At 53.9% G+C, this 20456-nt stretch overlaps 1 protein-coding gene and 2 non-coding genes across 3 annotated transcripts in view; 2 read left to right on the forward strand and 1 right to left on the reverse strand.

The window, feature by feature from the left end:
• Positions 1-3269, reverse strand: part of TBC1D31 (TBC1 domain family member 31) — a 43714-nt gene extending 40445 nt beyond the window's left edge. The window contains exon 1 of the mRNA XM_065398795.1: positions 3193-3269. Within this exon, the coding sequence (XP_065254867.1) occupies positions 3193-3269 (77 nt within the window). The remainder of the gene's footprint in view (positions 1-3192) is intronic.
• Positions 3270-11272: 8003 nt separating this feature from the next.
• Positions 11273-11459, forward strand: LOC135875287 (U2 spliceosomal RNA). The gene has a single exon (XR_010561182.1). It is a non-coding gene; the product is annotated as a U2 spliceosomal RNA (small nuclear RNA).
• A 2502-nt stretch (positions 11460-13961) lies between these two features.
• On the forward strand, positions 13962-14147 carry LOC135875285 (U2 spliceosomal RNA). Its single transcript, XR_010561181.1, has one exon. It is a non-coding gene; the product is annotated as a U2 spliceosomal RNA (small nuclear RNA).
• The last annotated feature ends 6309 nt before the right edge of the window (positions 14148-20456 follow it).

Consider the following 20456-nt stretch of genomic DNA (forward strand, 5'->3'; position numbering starts at 1 on the left):
TCTGTTTAAGAGCCGAGCTGCCCAAGCGCTACCGGCTTCGGGCAGCCCCCATGCCTCTGGACCCTGCGCCCCCGGAGGGGAAGTGCCCAGCCGGCGGCTCAGGGTCCGGAGGCATGGAGGCTGCCTGAAGCCGGTAGCGCTCGGGCAGCTCGGCTCTTAAACAGAGCCGAAGAGTCAGGGGAGGAGTACAGCAGCTGCAGGAGGGGAAGTGCCCGGCCGGCGGTATTTTTCCCGGACATGTTCGGCTTTTTGGCAATTCCCCCCGGACGAGGGTTTGATTACCAAAAAGCCGGACATGTCCGGGAAAAACCGGACGTATGGTAACCCTAGCAAAAGAAATGGGCCAGCTGGCAGGAGGAGGTAAGGGCTGGCATTACTGTAACCTGCCTGCTAAGTTTACCCTTTCTCTTACTATTATTTTTTGAAAAGAAGTGAGGGTCAATAAGAATGAGTCCAGATGGACTTTAAGCTTATTTATTCTAGGTTTCTTATTATAATGGTAACTGGTAATATTTTCATCATGGGAGAATATCAGGAGTACCATTAAAAAAGTACAATGGGAAAATTACCCCAACACCAAAAATTAAAAGCCAACTTTTCACAGGACTGGTTGTGTCAGTCTGCAATATTTACAGAAGATTAAGTCTTTAACTCACCTCCCCATCCAAACTCTTTTCTGAAAATAAAGTAACCCAGCTACATTCTAAGTGGAATAAAAAGCAAAATGATCATAAACTCAATTTATGGAGTCACAATCAGAACCTCTATACCTATTATACAAAAAGTTTCTCAACTTTTGAATACAATATACATGCTAGTTATACCTGTTCATCTTTTGCACTTGTTCTCTACCATCACATGCCTATATTTCTAATAAACTTTCTTGGGAACTTTATAAGCAATTTTGTCTAATGCAATTTTTAAAAATGAGATTATGCATATTTTTGCTATTCACACTGATGATGCCTCAAAATAATTTGCACATGAATTTACCGCAATACTACTAGAACTGTTTAATTTTCTTCAGGAAGTTTGTCATTTTTAAACACCAAGCCTGTGTCATCCTGTTGAAGGCAAATCCCTGTTTGAGAGATGTCCTGTGGGGATATAATCACACAGGCTCTCCTCGGTGGCAGATCAGAGGGCCCATAGGAGGAGATTTCTCTCCAGGCCGCAGCCTTAAGCAGCTCCGATCTTGAGAATTCAGGGTCTTTTCTTACTAAGCCTGCCAATGGGTCTACTTTTCTTTTTTTTTTCCCCAATCATTCCCATTTCACAGGGTCTTGTGCTTTTCTTCATAATCTCAACTCCACAGTCTGCAAGATCATAGAATGTCTTATGTTGTTCAAACTCCTAACTGCTCAAGGCATGGTGTGGTGTGCATGAGGGATAAACAAATAGTATCCTAATGTAGTACTTGATTTTGAGAAATCTCTAATTGTGGAGGACGTATTATTTATACAGTACTGTGCATGACACTCTTCTGCCAAAAGAGATTACAGACTAGGGGCTAGATCTTGGAAATGGCTCTGCACAGATGCAGTGCTGCCCACCTAAAAGAATTTGCAGGACCTCATCCTAAGTTTACATACAGCACAATAAGAGATAACGTTGCACAATGGGATAGGAGCTAGCAGGAGAGGAATAGGAAGGAGCGAGGATAAGGGCTGCAGTAACAAGACCACAGAGAAGAGACCATAATTAGGCAGATATGTTGGATATTGTTATTTATTATTTGTATGAGATATTGCTTTGGTTTGTAACAAACATCCTTGTAGGTTGGGGTTTTGAAAATATGTTTGCTTGGAAATTATAAGCGAATGCTACTGTCCCTCTGATGTCTCCTTGCTGATGTCCAGCTACCAGCTTAAGCTGAACATGTCGGAAACAGAGCTTGTAACTTTCCTCCCCCAAACTCTCTCCACTATCTCCTTTCTTGATCACTATGGACAATACCATCATCCCGTGTGTCACTCAGGACCGTAACCTGTGTGTCATCTTCAACTGAGAACTCTCTCTTTCTGCATAACATTTCTAAAATATGGCCTTTCCTATCCATCAACACAGTTAAAACTCTGGTCCAGGCTCTCATCTCGCAACTTGATTACCGCAACATCCTTCTCTCTAGCCCTGACAAATGCAATCTTGTCCCACTCACATCCACTCAGAATGCTACTGCTAAGATTATTTTCCTAGCCCATCACTTTGACCATGTCACCCCTCTCTTTGAGTCCTTCCACTGGCTCCTTCTTCTCTATGGCATCAAACATAAGATGCTTGTTTTCAATCCCCACCCTCGCTAACACCTCTCAAGCACTATCGAGCTGTTGAGGCTCACCTCTGATCAGCCCAAACCGCCAGCTTCCACTGCGTACGTCAAATTTTCAGACAAGCACCTTTGTACTTTCTCCCATGCTGCCCCACAAGGCAGGTGGTGGTGTTCTTGTAAACATCTGCAAGTCTAGCTCATTATCTACCTTCAAATCCCGCTTTATAACTCTTCTTGGCCATGAAGCCTACAAAATACTCAGTTAGGACAAGGGGTGTGCTGAGACCAAGGCCTATCACGCTGACCCATACTGCCTCATTGTTTCTCCCTACTCTCCCATCTGTCGGTATCCGTCTGATGTCTTTGGTCTTATGCTTAAACTAGAAACTCCTTGGGGCCGAGCCTGGCTTCGTTCTGTTTGTACAGCACCTAACACAACCGGATCCATGAGCAAGGCCACTAAGTGCCAGCATAAGATCCATAATAAAAGTATTACAGACCTCTGGCCTGGGGAGAAATCTTTTGATTGAATCCTAGAATATCAGGGTTGGAAGGGACCTCAGGAGGTCATCTAGTCCAACCCCCTGCTCAAAGCAGGACCAATCCCCAGACACATTTTCCCCCAGATCCCGAAATGGCCCCTCAAGGATTGAACTCACAACCCTGGGTTTAGTAGGCCAATGCTCAAACCCCTGAGCTATCCCTCCCACTTCTCGATGTTTGTTTCCTTCATGATGGGCTATTCCTGGGCCAGACCACAGCTCGGAGACCTGCGCAGGGGCTTCCCCACCAGCCCCAGCCCCCTGGCTGCGCCCTTACAGCCAGCAGCAGGCACCGGCCTTCATCCTGAGCAGCTTACCAACATCTACCCCCTCGGTCTCCTCGTCCCGCCTGCCCCCTCCCTCCGAGTCCTCCCCCGTTACCCCTGCTGCGCGGCCGGGGCGGGCTTGCGGTGCCACAGCTTGCCCTGCTCCCTGTTGCCCAGGTCCGAGCTCTGCATCCTCACGCAGCGAGGGGCGGGAGGCGCTTCCCTCCTTCACAGCTACACCGACCAGCGCGGACCCCGAGGCGGCTCCGCACCAACCGCCACGTCTCCCGCCGGCCGCGGCGCGGGAGGAGGGAAGGGAGCACAGGGGGTGTCCGAACCATGGTACAGTCCGTTGGCTCTTATGAATGCAGCACACTGGTGGGAGAAAAGTTAGCCCTAACCCCCACCCCGGGGTAATGGAACAGGCCACGCATCCCGGAAGCACTGGCGCCTGCCGGGAAGTGTAGTTCCCTTTGTGGGTTGGGGGAGGCTGTGGGTGTTTGACAGACAAAAAGGCCAGCGGCTCCGGCCTGAGCTGAGTAAGCGGGGCAAGAGGGAAGGTATGAGGGGAGCGTGAGCAGGTCAGGAGGCTGAGGAAGGCACCCAAGGGAATAGCTTTCCCCAGCGGGGACTCCCTCCCTGGGTTTTCTTCACTCCCCACAAAAATAACTCTTTGGATACAGGCCTCCAAGCATGTTGAATAATAAAACAGTAGTGGCCTGCAGAGCCCGAATCTCATCTTCCACCACTTGCCTATTATCTCCCCTATTTTTCAGTGAAGTTGGACTCAAGGGATTGGGTAAAGCCAATGAGATTTGGGCCTGGATGCTTTCTTTTTAAAAAAGCTTGCTTCATTGTGATTTAGGGAGTTCTCCACTGGTTCTTTGTAATCACCAAGAAAGACAATATGTTGGCTTGCAGCAACAGACTGTATTTCTGTACTGTGGCTTGTCAGATATAATCCCCCTATTACAATATGGAAACAAAATTTAGGGAGATTAAAAGAAATGATAAGTAAAACCCTAAAATAGATGTTTTTTGCCAGATTGGGGCCTTGGGATATACATGCAACATGGTGGATATAACTTAGAGAATTTTTCACTTCAAGGTCCCAGAAACAAAGGCAAGGTTTTCATCTTGAGGCCAAAAGACCAAAACATCAAGACACTTGATCACGGCCTTGGATAGACCAAGAGACTACCTACACTTGATCTTAGCTCAAAGAGCCGAGAAGCGAGTGTGATAGTTTGTGGGAAGGAGCCAGGGCCGGCTCTAGGATTTTTGCCGCCCAAAGCAAAAACAATTTGGCCGCCCCCTCCACCCCCCCGTTTTTTAATTACCCCACCCCTGGCCCCGCCTCAACTCCGCCCCTTCCCCAAATCCCCAGCCCTGCCTCCTCCCCCCAGGCTCTCAAGCCTAGGAGGGAGGGAGGGGGAGAAGCGGCGCCCGCGCCACGGCCACTCGGAGTCTCCCCCTCCCTCCCAGGCTCTCAAGCCTGGGAGGGAGGGGGAGCAGCGGCGCGCGAAACAGCTGTTTCGCGCACCGTGGCGAGCTAGGGCGGCCGGGGCACATTTTTAGGGGCGGCATTCTGGCGCCGGCCATGCCGCCCCTAAAAATGTGCCGCCCCAAGCACCAGCCTGTTTTGCTGGTGCCTAGAGCCGGCCCTGGAAGGAGCAGAAAAGAGCACTGGGGCTGCGGTACAACGCTTGCATAGACTTTCTTTGCCCTGTTTTGCTGTAAGAGTTTAACAGTGAGAGATTGCTAGTCACGGGTCAGTGCATGGGTTTGTGCAAATTAGGAGCGTACAGGGAAACCAGCGAGAGGAAGGCGGCTGCAAGACTTGTCTGTCTTTGAACAGAATTGTGTGTTAAGGGTTCTTGCTTTGAATTCTTCCACTGGAGTCATTTTGGGGAGTTACCTAGTTATGGTGTTTGTTGTGTGTCTGGGAGTTCGTCATGGTGAGGTAGAAAACCCCATCTCGGCTCTATAAGCTAATATCAAGTGTAGGTCAGGGGTATGAGGTCCAGATCCATGCCCTGGTCATGGGAGCCCTGGGTGCATGGGACCCCCACAACGAGCTGGTACTGAGAGCGTGCGGGGTCAGTCGATGCTACGCCCGGCTCATGAGACAGCTCATGGTGTCTGACACCATCAGGTGGTCCAGAGACATCTATATGGAACACATCACGGGACACCGCCAGTACCAGGTCAAGTAACCGAGAACACCGACCAGGGAAATAACCCACTTCCTTCCCTGACAAACTGAGGGACGCACCCCACCCATGTACTTATTCTCTACACCAATATCGACTTGGACTCTTAATACATTCCATGGGTGGCGTACTCGAGCCCACTTATCCACTGACGCTTTAAAAACTCCCACACCCCAATCTGGATCTATGCTGGTTATGTGATATGTATGTACCTCGTGAATCTTGTAACCAATACTCACAATCCCCCATAACCCAAGCCCGACCCCAGATGTACAGTACCTTCCCTCTTAATTTGTGTAAATTTGATTTTAAACATTAACTTTAATAAAATGTTTAAGTCTCTTGGCCTATCAAAGGCCGTGATTAAGTGTCTTGATGTTTTTGGTCTTTTGGCCTCGAGAAGAAAACCTTGTCTGTGTCTCTTGGACCGTGAAGTAAAAATATTATCTAAGTTATATCTGTTCTTATCAGTTTAATTTATTTTGATGGACATCTGAAACACCTGCTCTGAAGATGGATTCTCCTGCTGCCATTTTTGAAAAAATCGATGCTGCTTTGAAGATGTATTCTGCTGCTGCTATTCTGGAAGAAAATTCTCTCTCTGCTCCTGAGACACCCCCAGTTCCACTTTCTGCTGCTGCTACTCCTACATCCTCTACCTCTCAGAAAACTCAGCGGAAGTCCATCTCAAAGACCACCCTTGGCACCTCAAGGAAGACACGGACCACCAACAGGGATGAAAAAATCAGCACGTGGCTGAAGAAAGCCCCTGGGGACATCTCTGCAGGGAGACCTAGCACTACGAGGACAGCTCTTCGGGACCTCACATCCAGGAGCAACAACATCTCGCCAGCTCTTCAGGAGGAGGACCCCCGGAGAACCTCTCACACTGCCCAGGGCCAGGATGCTGAGTGCTGCCCTGCTTGGAAGGCTGCTACCAGAGGAGCCCCCCCGATGACTCAGGACCAGGATACTGATCACTGCCCCGCTGCTCCAGAGAGGGATGCTCCCAAAGGAGCCACCTCCTTAACCCGGGACCCCGAAACTACTGCCCGGAGGAAGGCCACTCCAAGGGGAATGCACTCCACAGCCCAGGATCTCGATGCCGCACGCTGCTCTTCCAAGCAAAGAGATATCGTGGCCAGTGAGTCCAGCACTCCCCCAGGAGTAACTTCACCTCCTCAAGCTTCAAAGTGTAGTGTCTGTTCTTATCAGTTTAATTTCTTCTGATGGACAACTGCAAACACCCATCCAGAAGATGGAATCTCCTGCAGCCATTTTTGAAAAAATTGATGCTGCTTTGAAGATATACTCCACTTCTCTTATTTTGGAAGAAAACTCTTTCAGCTTCAGCTACACTGTCATCGGCTGCTGCTGTTCCTGCTTTCCAGAAAGCTCAGCAAAAACCTATCCTGAAGACCACCCTTGGTGCCTCACATAAGACCCGGACCACCTGCAAGAACAAAAGCATTAGGAGCTGGCTGAAGAAACTCCCCGTGGATACCTCTGCAGGGAGACCTGGCTCCAGAAGGACGGCTCTTCAGGGCTTCACATCCAGGAGCAAGGATATCTCAACAGCTCTTCAGGAGGGGGACCCCCGGAGAACCCTGCCTGCTTCCCAGGACCAGGATGCTGAGCGCCGCCCCGCCAGGAAGGAAGCCACCGCGGGAGCCCCCCGACGACCCAGGACCAGGATGCTGATCACTGCCCCGCCGGGAAGGATGCCACCGGAGGAGCCCCCCCGGCGACCCAGGACCAGGATGCTGATCGCTGCCCCGCTGCTCCAGAGAGGGATGGTCCGGAAGGAACCACCTCCTCAACCCCAGACCCCAAAACTACTTACCACCCGGCTGTCCGGAGGAGGGCCGCTCGAAGGGGAATGCACTTCAGAGCCCAAGATCTCGATGCCGCACGCTGTCCTTCCGGGCAAAGAGACAACGTGGCCAGTGAGTCCAGCGCCCCCCCAAGAGCGACTTCATCTCCCCAAGCTTCTCTACCAGACCCAGAGGAATCACCTGGCGAGTCTGCAGGCACAACAGAGATCCGCCCCACGGAGGGTGAGGCAGGGGAAGAAGACCGCATCTACCTCCAGTACCCGCTCCCTACAGGTCTCCTCCTCTGCCCCTTCTGTCTCCCCGTCCATGGAGTCCAGACCCTCGGGGCCCTCAGCAAACTCGTTCGTAAGACCTACAACAAACGGATTGCTTTCCGGTGTAGCCGCTGCAGTCTCCCCTTCGAGACCCAAAAGAAATGTAAGTTTCATCAAGCCACGTGCAGGGAACCCCCCACGACCGCGAAAGTGAATCCCACTGACATCCTCCGGGTTCCAACCTTGACCCCCACCGATGATCTGGCTTCAGCACCCCAGCCAGCGTCCCCAGAGTCACAGCAGATAAGGGGGGACCAACCGCCAACTGAGGGAAGCGTAACCCCCGCCTCGAGGACTGACGATGCTACCAAAAGGACCAGTCCCGTCTCCAGAATCCCCACGCTGGACCCTGCTGTGAGGGGGACCACCGCCACCTCCCAGGTCAACAACCTCACCAGACGCCTCAGCGACCTCATAAAAACCATCCGGCACAACATGGACACGAGACGCTGCAGCACTCCCCCACAGGTAACCTCATGCCGCCCTGCCATAGGAGCAACTAGCATCGTCCCCCAGGCTGCACGGCGAGATCCAGCCAAGGGAGGAGCCTCCCGTAGCCCCCAGATCCCACAGCCAGACCCTGCCCCCGGGAGACCCAACACCTCCTCCAAGGTTACCCAAAGAGCCTCTGACCGCCAAAAACCCCATGCCCCACCGAGGACCCACCAGCCGGATGCCGCCCGCAGAAGAACCAAAACCATCCCCAGCGCTTCCAAACACGACCGCGCCCCCACAAATCCCAGCACCGGTGCTTCCAGAACCCCATTCCCTCCCGGAAGATCCAGTGCTGCCTTGGAGACACCGAGAGCTGCCCTCCCCACCACACCAGGACCCCCGCCTCAAGACCCACCTGAACACTGCTCCACAGTCCGAGGGACAACAAGGCCGCAGACAGTCCCCGCAGCACCTGAACCTGCAGAGACAACGCAGCAGGAGGAGCGACGGCCACGAGCAAGGGTCGCCACTCCGTGGCAATCCACCTGGATGGAGGAGCTGGCAAAGGCTGAGGACTTTGAGAACTTTGACACCCTGATGGACAGACTGACTGCAGAACTGTCTGCGGAAATTACGGCCAAAAGGAGGGAACCCCAGGAAGCCGCACGGGCCACTCGCAGATTCCGTAACAACACCACCAGAGAAGGCAGGAGAGGGGACGTCGGCCACTGCTACGATCCAGCGGCTGCATCCCGTATTCAGAAACTATACAGGATGAACCGGACGAATGCCATGAGGGAGATCCTCGACGGGACCTCCTCCTACTGTGCCATCCAGCCCGAGAGGCTCTACTCCTACTTCAAGGACATGTTTGATCACGAGGCCCAGACCAAATTGTGACGCCCAGAGTGCCTTTCCCCGCTACCCCGGATTGACCTCACGGAGGACTTGGAGCGAGATTTTTCCCCGCAGGAGGTGCAGGCGAGGCTGTCGAGGACCAAAAACACTGCCCCTGGAAAAGATGGCATCCGCTACCCCCTGCTGAAGAAGCGAGACCCCGGCTGCTTGGTGCTCGCTGCCATCTTCAACAAATGCAAGCAGTTCCATCGCGTTCCATGACCATGCTCATCCACAAAAAAGGCGAACGAGACGACCCCAGCAACTGGAGGCCCATCTCCCTCTGCTCCACCATCTACAAGCTGTATGCCAGCTGCCTCGCGGCAAGGATCACAGACTGGTCAGTGTGCGGGGGTGCCGTCAGCTCAGTGCAGAAGGGTTTCATGTCCTGTGAGGGATGCTACGAGCACAACTTCCTCCTTCAGATGGCCATCCAGGAGGCCAGGAGGTCCAAGAGGCAGTGCGCAGTAGCATGGCTTGACCTGACCAACGCCTTTGGGTCCATACCCCACCATCACATCTTTCCCACCCTGGGAGAGTTTGGGATGCCAGAAACCTTCATCCAGATCCTCCGGGACCTCTACAAGGACTGCACCACCACCATCCGCGCCACGGACGGAGAGACGGACGCCATCCCCATCCGCCGCGGCGTGAAACAAGGATGCCCCCTTAGCCCCATCATCTTCAACCTGGCCATGGAACTGCTCATCCGAGCCATCTCCAGCGGCCCGACCGGCTTCGACCTGCACGGCAAGAAACTCAGCATTCTGGCCTACGCGGACGATCTGGTCCTGACCACGGACGACCCAGAGAGCCTCCAAGGTATGCTAGACGCCACCAGCCGAGCTACTGACTGGATGGGGCTCCTCTTCAATGCAAAGAAGTGTGCAACTCTGCACATTGACGGCAGCAAAAGGGACTCGGTGCAGACAATGGGGTTCCAGATCCAGGGTGAGCCCATCATCCCCCTGGCAGAGGGACAGGCATACCAGCACCTGGGCACGCCAACAGGGTTCCGTGTCTGGCAGACACCTGAGGACACCGTCCAGGAGATCTTGCAGGACGCCGCACAGATTGATGCCTCCCTGCTGGCACCGTGGCAGAAGATAAATGCCCTGAACACCTTCCTGATCCCACGCATCTCGTTCACCCTAAGGGGAACCGCCGTGGCGAAGGTGCCCCTCAACAAGGCAGACAAGATCATCTGGAAGTTGGTGAAGAAGTGGCTGTTCCTTCTGCTGAGAGCCAGCAACGAGCTGGTCTACATCACCCACAGGCATGGCGGCGCCAACATCCCCCGCATGGGTGATCTGTGCGACGTCGCGGTGATCACCCATGCCTTCCGCCTGCTGACATGTCCCGATGCCACAGTGAGGAACATTGCGGCAAACGCCCTGCGTGATGCGACAGAGAAGCGGATTGGCAGAGCCCCCTCGAACCAAGACATCGCCACCTTCCTGAGCGACTCCCTGGATGGGGAATTCGGACGGGACGGGCGCGACATGGCTTCACTGTGGTCCCACACTCGCAACGCTACGCGTCGCCTAGGGAAGCGCATCGGCTGCTGCTGGGAGTGGTGTGAGGAGCGCCAGGAGCTGGGAGTCCGGATGCCGCAGATCAGGTCGGACGACAACACCATCGTCACCCCCGACGGCCAGGGGCTTGCTGGAGAGGACTCTGAAGGCCGCCATCCACTCGCTGTATGTGGAAACCCTGAAGCGTAAACCGGACCAGGGTAAAGCCTTTGAGTTGACCAGCAAGTGGGACGCCAGCAACCACTTCCTCACCGGGGGTGGCTTCACCAGTTTCGCTGACTGGCGGTTCAACCCTGGTCGACGTAACGATTCCATTCGAGAACAGGACCCCGGCCTTCCGTGAAGCCCGAGCCCGCAAGCTCGAAAAGTACGCCCCCCTGGCTGACACCCTGCGGACTAAGGGCTACGAGGTGCACACCGACGCTCTGCTCGTTGGGGCCCTGGGTGCCTGGGACCCATGTAACGAACGCGTGCTGAGGACCTGTGGGGTGGGCCGTCATTATGCGCGGCTCATGAGACGCCTAATGGTCTCGGACACTATTCGTTGGTCCCGGGACATCTACACAGAGCACATCACCGGCCACCGCCAATACCGAGAGTGAGCCGGGGAGACCTCGTGCACCCACAAGGGGGAAGAGACCTATAAACCCCCCCTGCTGGACTTTATCCCCTGAGCCCTGAACCCACCAAACCTAACTGAATCCCACCACGTGAGGGTCACCCCATCCCCATTACCCAGCCCACTTACTTATACTCATGACTGTCTCTACTTTCTGTATGGGTGATAGACCCTCACCACTTGTCGGCTGTATCCTGATCCCGCCCACCGGTTACCGCCCCCCATTGGGGACATTACAGTCTGTATATATTATGTGTGCTGCCCAACCCCAAAACACTAACATCCCCCCTATACTCTGTATGTTACCCCCAATGACCAATAACTGACGCCTCCAATTTTCTGTATTGTTTATTTTTCAAATATTCTCTAATAAAATTTAAATCTGTTCTTATCAGTTTAATATCTGATATGTCCTTTGTTTGAGGACTGTATATTAAATTGATTTTTGAAAGAGGGGGATGGAATAGGAGCTTGCTCTGTCCACCCCATGCATTGACCTGGTATTGCAGTGTCTCCGACGGCACCGACGGCTTCGACCTGCACGGCGAGAGGGTGAGCGTCTTGGCCTACGCGGATGACCTGGTCCTGATCGCGGATGACCCCGAGAGGATCCAGGGCATGCTCGACACCATCGGGAGAGCCGCGGACTGGACGGGACTCCGCTTCAATGCCAAGAAGTGCGCGTCCCTCCATGTTGACGGGAACAAGAGGGACCGGGTACTGATGACGGAGTTCCTCATCCAGGGCGAGTCCGTCGTTCCCCTGGCGGAGGGGCAGGCGTACCAGCACCTCGGCACGCCGACAGGCTTCCGCGTCCGGCAGACCCCCGAGGACACCATCCGGGAGATCCTGCAGGACGCCACCAAGATCGACACATCCCTGCTGGCGCCGTGGCAGAAGATCAACGCCCTCAACACCTTCCTGATCCCCCGCATCGCCTTCGTCCTGAGAGGATCCGCCGTGGCAAAGGTGCCCCTCAACAAGGCGGACAACACCATCCGGCGGCTGGTCAAGGAATGGCTGTCCCTGCCCCGGAGAGCCAGCAACGAGCTCATCTACATCAAGCACAGGCACGGTGGTGCCGGCGTCCCCCGTATGGGAGACCTATGTGACATCGCGGTCATCACGCACGCCTTCCGCCTCCTGACGTGCCCGGACACCAAGGTGAAGAACGTTGCAACGACCGCCCTGCGCGCCGCCACCGAGAAACGCATCGGCAGACCTCCCTCCGACCGAGATGTGGCCACCTTCCTGAGCGGCTCCCTGGATGGCGACTTCGCCCGGGACAGGGGCGATCTCGCCTCACTGTGGTCCCGCGCCCGCAATGCCACACGCCGGCTGGGGAAGCGACTGGGCTGCCGCTGGGAATGGAACGAGGAACGTCAGGAGCTGGGAGTCCTGATACCGCGGATCGGAACGGAGGACAACACCATCGTCGCCCCCGGAGCCAGAGGCGTGCTGGAGAGATCCCTGAAGGCCGCCGTCCACGTGCTCTACGTGGACACCCTGAAGAAAAAACCGGACCAGGGTAAGGCCTTCGAAGTAACCAGCAAGTGGGACTCCAGCAACCACTTCCTCCCCACGGGCAGCTTCACCCGGTTCGCCGACTGGCGGTTCATACACCGCGCCCGGCTGAATTGCGTCCCCCTCAACGGTGCCATCCGCCACGGGAACCGGGACAAGCGCTGCAGGAAGTGCGGGTACGTCACCGAAACCCTGCCCCACGTCCTATGCAGTTGCAAGCCCCACGCCAGAGCCTGGCAACTGCGACACAACGCCGTCCAGGACCGCCTGGTGAAGGCCATCGACCCACGCCTGGGGGAAGTCACCGTTAACCGCACCGTCCCCGGCACCGACAGCCCGCTGCGCCCAGACATCGTCGTCACGGACGAGGTCGGTAAAAAGATCATCCTGGTCGACGTAACGATTCCGTTCGAGAACAGGACCCCGGCCTTCCGTGTAGCCCGAGCCCGCAAGCTTGAAAAATACGCCCCCCTGGCTGACGCCCTGCGGTCAAAGGGCTACGAGGTACACACAGACGCTCTGCTTGTCGGGGCCCTGGGTGCCTGGGACCCGTGCAACGAGCGAGTGCTGAACACCTGTGGAGTGGGCCGTCACTACGCACGGCTCATGAGACGCCTAATGGTCTCAGACACTATCCGTTGGTCCCGGGACATCTACACGGAACACATCACCGGCCACCGCCAATACCAGGAGTGAGCCGACCAGACCTCGCCCACCTGCAAGGGAGAAGGGACTCACTAACCCTCCCCCCCCCCCCACTGGGCCTGAGCCCCGAACCCACCCAACCTCACCGGCCGCCGCCAATTCCGAGAGCGAGCCGGGGAGACCCCACCCACCTACAAGGGGGAAGGGTCCTTACCCCCTGAGCCCCAACCCCACCGGCCAATTCCAATGCCGAGAATGAGCTAGGGAGACTTCACCCACCCGCAAGGGGGAAGGGACCTTTAAACCCCCTCCTACGGGACCTTACCCCCGGAGCCCCGAACCCACCCAACCTCGCGGGCCACCGCCAACTCAGTGGGTGAGCCGGGGAGACCTCGCCCACCCGCAAGGGGAAAGGGGCCTATATACCCCCCCCCCGATGGGCCTCATCCCTTGAGCCCTGAACCCACCCAACCTCACCGGCCACCGCCAATGCCAAGAGTGAGCCGGGGAGACCTCGCCCACCCGCAAGGGGGAAGGGACCTATTAACCCCTCCCCCCCGCTGGGCCTTTTTCGCTGAACCCCGAACCGACCCAACCTAACCGAATCCCACCACGTGAGGGTTGCCCCATCACCATTACCCAGCCCATCTACTTGTACCCATGACTATTTGTACCCCCTATGTGGATGATTGACCCTCACCGCTTACCAACTGTGTCTTGATCTCGCCCACCGCTTACCCCCCCATTGGAGACATCACAGTCTGTATGTATTATGTGTGCTGCCAACCCTGACATAACAACATCCCCCCCATACTCTGTATGTTCCCCCAATGATCGACAACTGACTCTTCAAATCTTTTGTACCGTTTATTTTTAAATATTCTCTAATAAAAATTTAAATCTGTTCTTATCAGTTTAATATCTGATATGTCCTTTGTTTGAGGACTGTGTATTAAATTGATTTTTGAAAGAGGGGGATGGAATAGGAGCTTGCTCTGTCCACCCCATGCATTGACCTGGTATTGCAGTGTCTCCAGGAACGGTGCATCTCCTCTTGGGGAGAATGTTCTGGTTAGAAAAGCAGAAAAAATTTTATTGAGAGGAAGCTTCTTTAAAGCAGATTTTTATCAAGTAGTTGAAAAAGCTGAAACCTTTAGCTCTTTGTGGGTTTTTTTTAATGATAAGATACTGTTATGCTTTCTTGGGGGTGTTTTCTGACTCTGTTTAAGAAGCTGGCTGCCTTCTTTCTGCTGTGAGTTTTTTCAACAGTTTGCTTTCCAGACCGTTGGTCTCTTTGGGGGTGGGTTTTTTGTTTCTTTGTTTGTTTTTGGGGGGAGGGAGGTTGGTAATAGGCCGCCATCCGCTTGCTGTACGTGGAAACCCTGAAGCGTAAACCAGACCAGGGTAAAGCCTTTGAAAGTTGACCAGCAAGTGGGACGCCAGCAACCACTTCCTCGCCGGGGGCGGCTTCACCCGTTTCGCCGACTGGCGGTTCATCCACCGTGCCCGGCTCAACTGAGTCCCGCTCAACGGAACCGTCCGCCACGGGAACCGAGACAAGCGTTGCAGGAAGTGCGGCTACCCCAACGAGACCCTGCCCCACGTCCTGTGCAGCTGCAAACCCCACTCCAGAGCCTGGCAGCTGCGCCACAATGCCATCCAGAACCGCCTGGTGAAAGCCATCGCGCCACGCCTGGGGGAGATCTCCGTGAACTGCACCATCCCCGGTACCGACAGCCAGCGACGACCTGACGTGGTCGTCACCGACGAGGCCCAGAAAAAGATCATCCTCGTCGACGTCACGGTCTCCTTTGAGAACAGGACTCCGGCATTTTGCGAAGCCCGAGCTCGTAAGCTGGAGAAGTACGCCCCCCTGGCTGACACCCTGAGAGCGAAGGGCTATGAGGTGCAGATGGACGCCCTGATTGTCGGAGCCCTGGGCGCCTGGGACCCCTGCAACGAGCGTGTGCTGCGGACCTGCGGGATCGGTCGACGCTACGCACGTCTCATGCGGTGCCTCATGGTCTCAGACGCCGTCCGATGGTCCAGGGACATCTCCATCGAGCACATCACCGGCCACCGACAGTACCAGGAGGCGTGAGCCAGAGTGACATCGTTCTCCCACTACGAGAAAGGGACCAAGTGACCTTCTCCGTTGGATTATATGAACTGGAACCATAAACTCCCTGAACATTAAATCTCACCAAATGAGGGTCAATCCATCCTCATCATCATATCCACTCATTATACTCCACACCCGAACATAGCCACTTTATGAACTTCATACCCTCATATCTCAATGTCTGTACTTTGACCCATCAACCTTTTACTCCCGATCGGGGATATTGCGGATTATGTATTCCTCATGCCACCTTCTCTTAAACCAAACTTTGGACCCTCGATAATCTGTATGTTATTCCCTGATAACCAGAAACTTCTATGCTCAAACTCTGTTCACAATTTTTTTTAACATCATCTTAATAAAATTTTAAAATTTGAGGTCACACGTATATCAACAACTGCATGAGTTACATAGACTTCTTCCCCACCCAGCCTACGTTCCATCAAGGCAAGGCATCAGGTGGCGTGCTGCACCCGGCACACAGGGGTCCCAATCCTGATCTCCCACCCCCGACCCCAAACCTACTGTAATGTAAATGCTAAATAATAATCCGTAACTTCTCAGTGTTGCCACCCTCACCATTGGAAAATCATGAGTCAGACTCCCCAAAATCACAAGATTGGCTTAAAAATCATGAGGATTCTCTCTCCAAAAAAAGTGGGTTCTCTTTATTTCCCTTCCGGTTTCTGAACCAGGCAAGCTAGAAACTTACCTTTCTAAGCGCCCGGGGCTGGCAGACAGCGGGGCTCCTCACGGCTGTGTGTTCCAGATTTCGATTTCACCAACCAAGTATCAAGTGTGAACTCCTCGGGCACTAGAACAGCCTTAACATGGAGTCACAGACAGCCCCCATGGGCACCCTGAATCTATCTTGCCACCCAGGTGAGCCTGCCTTTGTGACAGATGGTTCCTTGCACCAAAAACCATAACAATATTCCGGTCACTCGGACCGGTCACTGAGCCAGGTCAATTGCACCTCAGATCTCAACCCGAAGACAACGTGCGTGGCCAATAAACTAGCTGAATCTTTACTAACTAGGAAAAGAAATAAGACACTTATTTACCAGGTTAAAGCAGGTAAACATACTCACACAAAGGAGTTACAGTCTGAGGTTTCAAAAAGTAGTAGAAGCTGCTGTAACACGCAAGCTCCGTATGTCCCTTAGGGCTAACCCTAGCCAAACAGCCGGGATCCCTTGCTTATGCTTAGAAGGCGTGCCATCTCCCTGAAGTCCAAGCAGCATAGGGGCAACAGTTTCTTCTCGACAGGGATTTTTATTCCGTTCTCTCCCCCCCCCCCCCCCGAGCTCAAGCGGATGGGGCAAGTGTTTGTGCAGGTCTCCGCCTCCTGGTGGGTGTGTGACGGGGAGCAATCAACCAAGTCTTTTGTCCACGGATGATCCGCAGTGGCTTGTCTGATGTCTCGGGGCCTTCTCTCGTTGGAAAGGAGATGACTCCTTGTCACGTTATTGACTTGAACTGGGGCCGTATAGAACATGGTTGCAACCAAGGTCCCTGATGTGGTCGCACCAAATCTTGTATAAAGGGGGTCAAATGAGGTGTCTAAGACAAGGTGATGGTTGGCTGGTTATGATTATGCTCTCTGTATGTGTGCATCATTTTGGTAGTTGACGTTATGAATATTGGCTCTATACTGTCTGTATTTCAAACGTATGCTCTCCTTCTGGGTGACATCCCAGACAAGTTGGTGTCAGCTCTGCCTAGCCTGCTCGATGGCCCATTAAGGACCATCAGATATACAATTGACCCATTGAGAGAAGGCAGACACGCCTTGTGACTCAGCAAGGTATGCAGGGACCTGCCTATGGACAGAACTCTGAGGTTTTCCCATGCCATGGTGATGGAATGCTTGTCTTTGGAACAAAGAAAGAAAGACCACATGGCAAGAGAATATAAAAAGCTGCTGCAGCTCCTCCATCTGGTCTTCAATCCTGCTTCATACCTCTGGAGGGACTTTGCTACAAAGGGAAGCTCTACACAGAGGACTGATGACCCATCCCAGCGGGGAATGTGCTCCAGAGACTTGATTTGAACCTGCGGTTTATTCTATCACTGCTAACAAGCCTGAACCAAGAACTTTGCCATTACTGTCTGTAATTGATTCCATTTAACCAATTCTAGCTCTCATCTAGATCTTTTCCCTTTTATGAAGAAACCTTTAGATTTTTTTTTTTTAAGAGTCTAAAGGATTGGCAACAGCGTGATTTGTGGGTAAGATCTGATTTGTGTATTGAGCTGGGTCTGGGGCTTGGTCCTTTGGGATCAAGAGAACCTCTTTTCTTTTACTGGGGTATTGGTTTTCATAACCATTTGTCCCCATAACGAGTGGCACTGGTCCCCATAACTGGGAAACTGGAGTGTATAAGGGAATTGCTCGTGTGGCCTGTGGTTAGCCAGTGGGGTAAAACCAAAGTCCTCCCTGTCGGGCTGGTTTATTTTGCCTTAGAGGTGGGAAAACCCCAGCCTTGGGCTGTAACTGCCCTGCTTTAAGCAATTTGTCCCGAATTGGCCCTCTCAGTTGGGTCCCGCCAGAACCAGCATCCTTACACTCCTCTTCTGGTAAACTAGCATTTCACACTTGGTAATGCTTCTCTCCTGACTGGCGGCGGCAAGGGGCTTTACAGTTTTAGTGCCAGCGCTTATATATCGCCTTATAACGTGGGCTACAGATAGTATAGGTGAGAATAATGCATGCAGCCACTCACAAGCTTTTCATAAAGTCTAAACACGAAACACATTTTTATAAATCAAACGCCTGTTTTAACAACACTAACAAACAGGTGAGCAAGACTAGTTTCCAGCCATGCATTTGTCACTTTTCAGTAAGGCCTAGGGGCCTTGGCATGAGCTGGCACCTGGCCTGCCAGTGTCAGAAGAGGATCTTCCCTCTTATCCCCAGGTGTCCCCCAGGGGTCTGTACTGGGACCGGTACCGTTCAACTTATTCATAAATGATCTGGGAAAAGGGGTAAACAGCGAGGTGGCAAAATCTGCAGGTGATACAAAACTACTCGAGATAGTGAAGTCCAAAGCAGACTGCAAAGAGCTACACAGAGATCTCACAAAACTGGGTGACGGGGCAACAAAATGGCAGAGGAAAGTCAGCGCTGATAAATGCAAAGTAATGCACACTGGAAAACATAATCCCAGCTATACCTCTAAAACGATGGGGTCTAAATTAGCTGTTACCCCCCAAGAAAGAGATCTAGGAGTCGTTGTGGATAGTTCTCTGAAAACATCCACTCAATGTGCAGCGGAGTGTTGGGAATCATTAAGAAAGGGATAGATAATAAGACAGAAAACTTCATATCGCCTCTATAGAAATCCCCGGTACGCCCACACCTTGAATACTGCGTGCTGATGTGGTCGCCCCATCTCAAAAAAGATATATTGGAATTGGAAAGATTCAGAAAAGGGCAACAAAAATGATGAGGGGGTATGGAACAGCTTCTGTATAAGAAAGGGATAGCTAATATAGGCTTTCTTTGTCCTTTTTTTTTTTTTTTTTTTTTTTTTTGCTGTAAGAGTTAACAGTGAGAGATTGCCAGTCACGGGTCAGTGGGTGGGTTTATGCAAATTAGGAGCGTACAGGGAAACCAGGGAGAGGAAGGCGGCTGCAAGACTTGTCTGTCTTTGAACAGAATCGTGTGTTAATTGCTTTGAATTCTTCCACTGGAGTCATTTCGGGGAAGTGATCCTCACTTAGAGTTACCTAGTTATGGTGTTTGCGTGTCTGGGAGCTCGTCACGGTGAAGTAGAAAGCGTTGGGAGCAGGGGTGTGCGTGCGGTCGGTAAGTCTCTGCATCGCTTCTCGGCTCATTGAGCTAAGATCAAGCGTAGTACTGGACAGGACTCCGCTTCAATGCCAAGAAGTGCGCATCCCTCCATGTTGACGGGAGCAAGAGGGACCCGGTACTGATGACGGAGTTCCTCATCCAGGGCGAGTCCGTCGTTCCCCTGGCAGAGGGGCAAGCGTACCAGCACCTCCTTACGCCGACAGGCTTCCGCGTCCGGCAGACCCCCGAGGACACCATCCGGGAGATCCTGCAGGACGCCACTAAGATCGACACATCCCTGCTGGCGCCGTGGCAGAAGATCAACGCCCTCAACACCTTCCTGATCCCCCGCATCGCCTTCGTCTTGAGAGGATCCGCCGTGGCAAAGGTGCCCCTCAACAAGGCGGACAGCACCATCCGGCGGCTGGTCAAGGAATGGCTGTCCCTGCCCCGGAGAGCCAGCAATGAGCTCATCTACATTAAGCACAGGCACGGTGGTGCCGGCGTCCCCCGTATGGGAGACCTATGTGACATCGCGGTCATCACGCACGCCTTCCGCCTCCTGACATGCCCGGACACCAAGGTGAAGAACGTCGCGACGACCGCCCTGCACGCCGCCACCGAGAAACGAATCGGCAGACCTCCCTCCGACCGAGATGTGGCCACCTTCCTGAGCGGCTCCCTGGACGGCGACTTCGCCCGGGACAGGGGCGACTTCGCTTCACTATGGTCCCGCGCCCGCAATGCCATGCGCCGCCTGGGGAAGCGACTGGGCTGCCGCTGGGAATGGAACGAGGAACGTCAGGAGCTGGGAGTCCTGATACCGCGGATCGGAACGGAGGACAACACCATCGTCGCCCCCGGAGCCAGAGGCGTGCTGGAGAGATCCCTGAAGGCCGCCGTCCACGCGCTCTACGTGGACACCCTGAAGAAAAAACCGGACCAGGGTAAGGCCTTCGAAGTAACCAGCAAGTGGGACTCCAGCAACCACTTCCTCCCCACGGGCAGCTTCACCCGGTTCGCCGACTGGCGGTTCATACACCGCGCCCGGCTGAATTGCGTCCCCCTCAACGGTGCCATCCGCCACGGGAACCGGGACAAGCGCTGCAGGAAGTGCGGGTATGTCACCGAAACCCTGCCCCACGTCCTATGCAGTTGCAAGCCCCACGCCAGAGCCTGGCAACTGCGACACAACGCCGTCCAGGACCGCCTGGTGAAGGCCATCGACCCGCGCCTGGGGGAAGTCACCGTTAACCGCACCGTCCCCGGCACCGACAGCCCGCTGCGCCCAGACATCGTCGTCACGGACGAGGTCGGTAAAAAGATCATCCTGGTCGACGTAACGATCCCGTTCGAGAACAGGACCCCGGCCTTCCGTGTAGCCCGAGCCCGCAAGCTTGAAAAATACGCCCCCCTGGCTGACACCCTGCGGTCAAAGGGCTAC

Source organism: Emys orbicularis, chromosome 2 (assembly GCF_028017835.1).
Source record: "Emys orbicularis isolate rEmyOrb1 chromosome 2, rEmyOrb1.hap1, whole genome shotgun sequence".
Classification (NCBI taxonomy): domain Eukaryota; kingdom Metazoa; phylum Chordata; order Testudines; family Emydidae; genus Emys; species Emys orbicularis.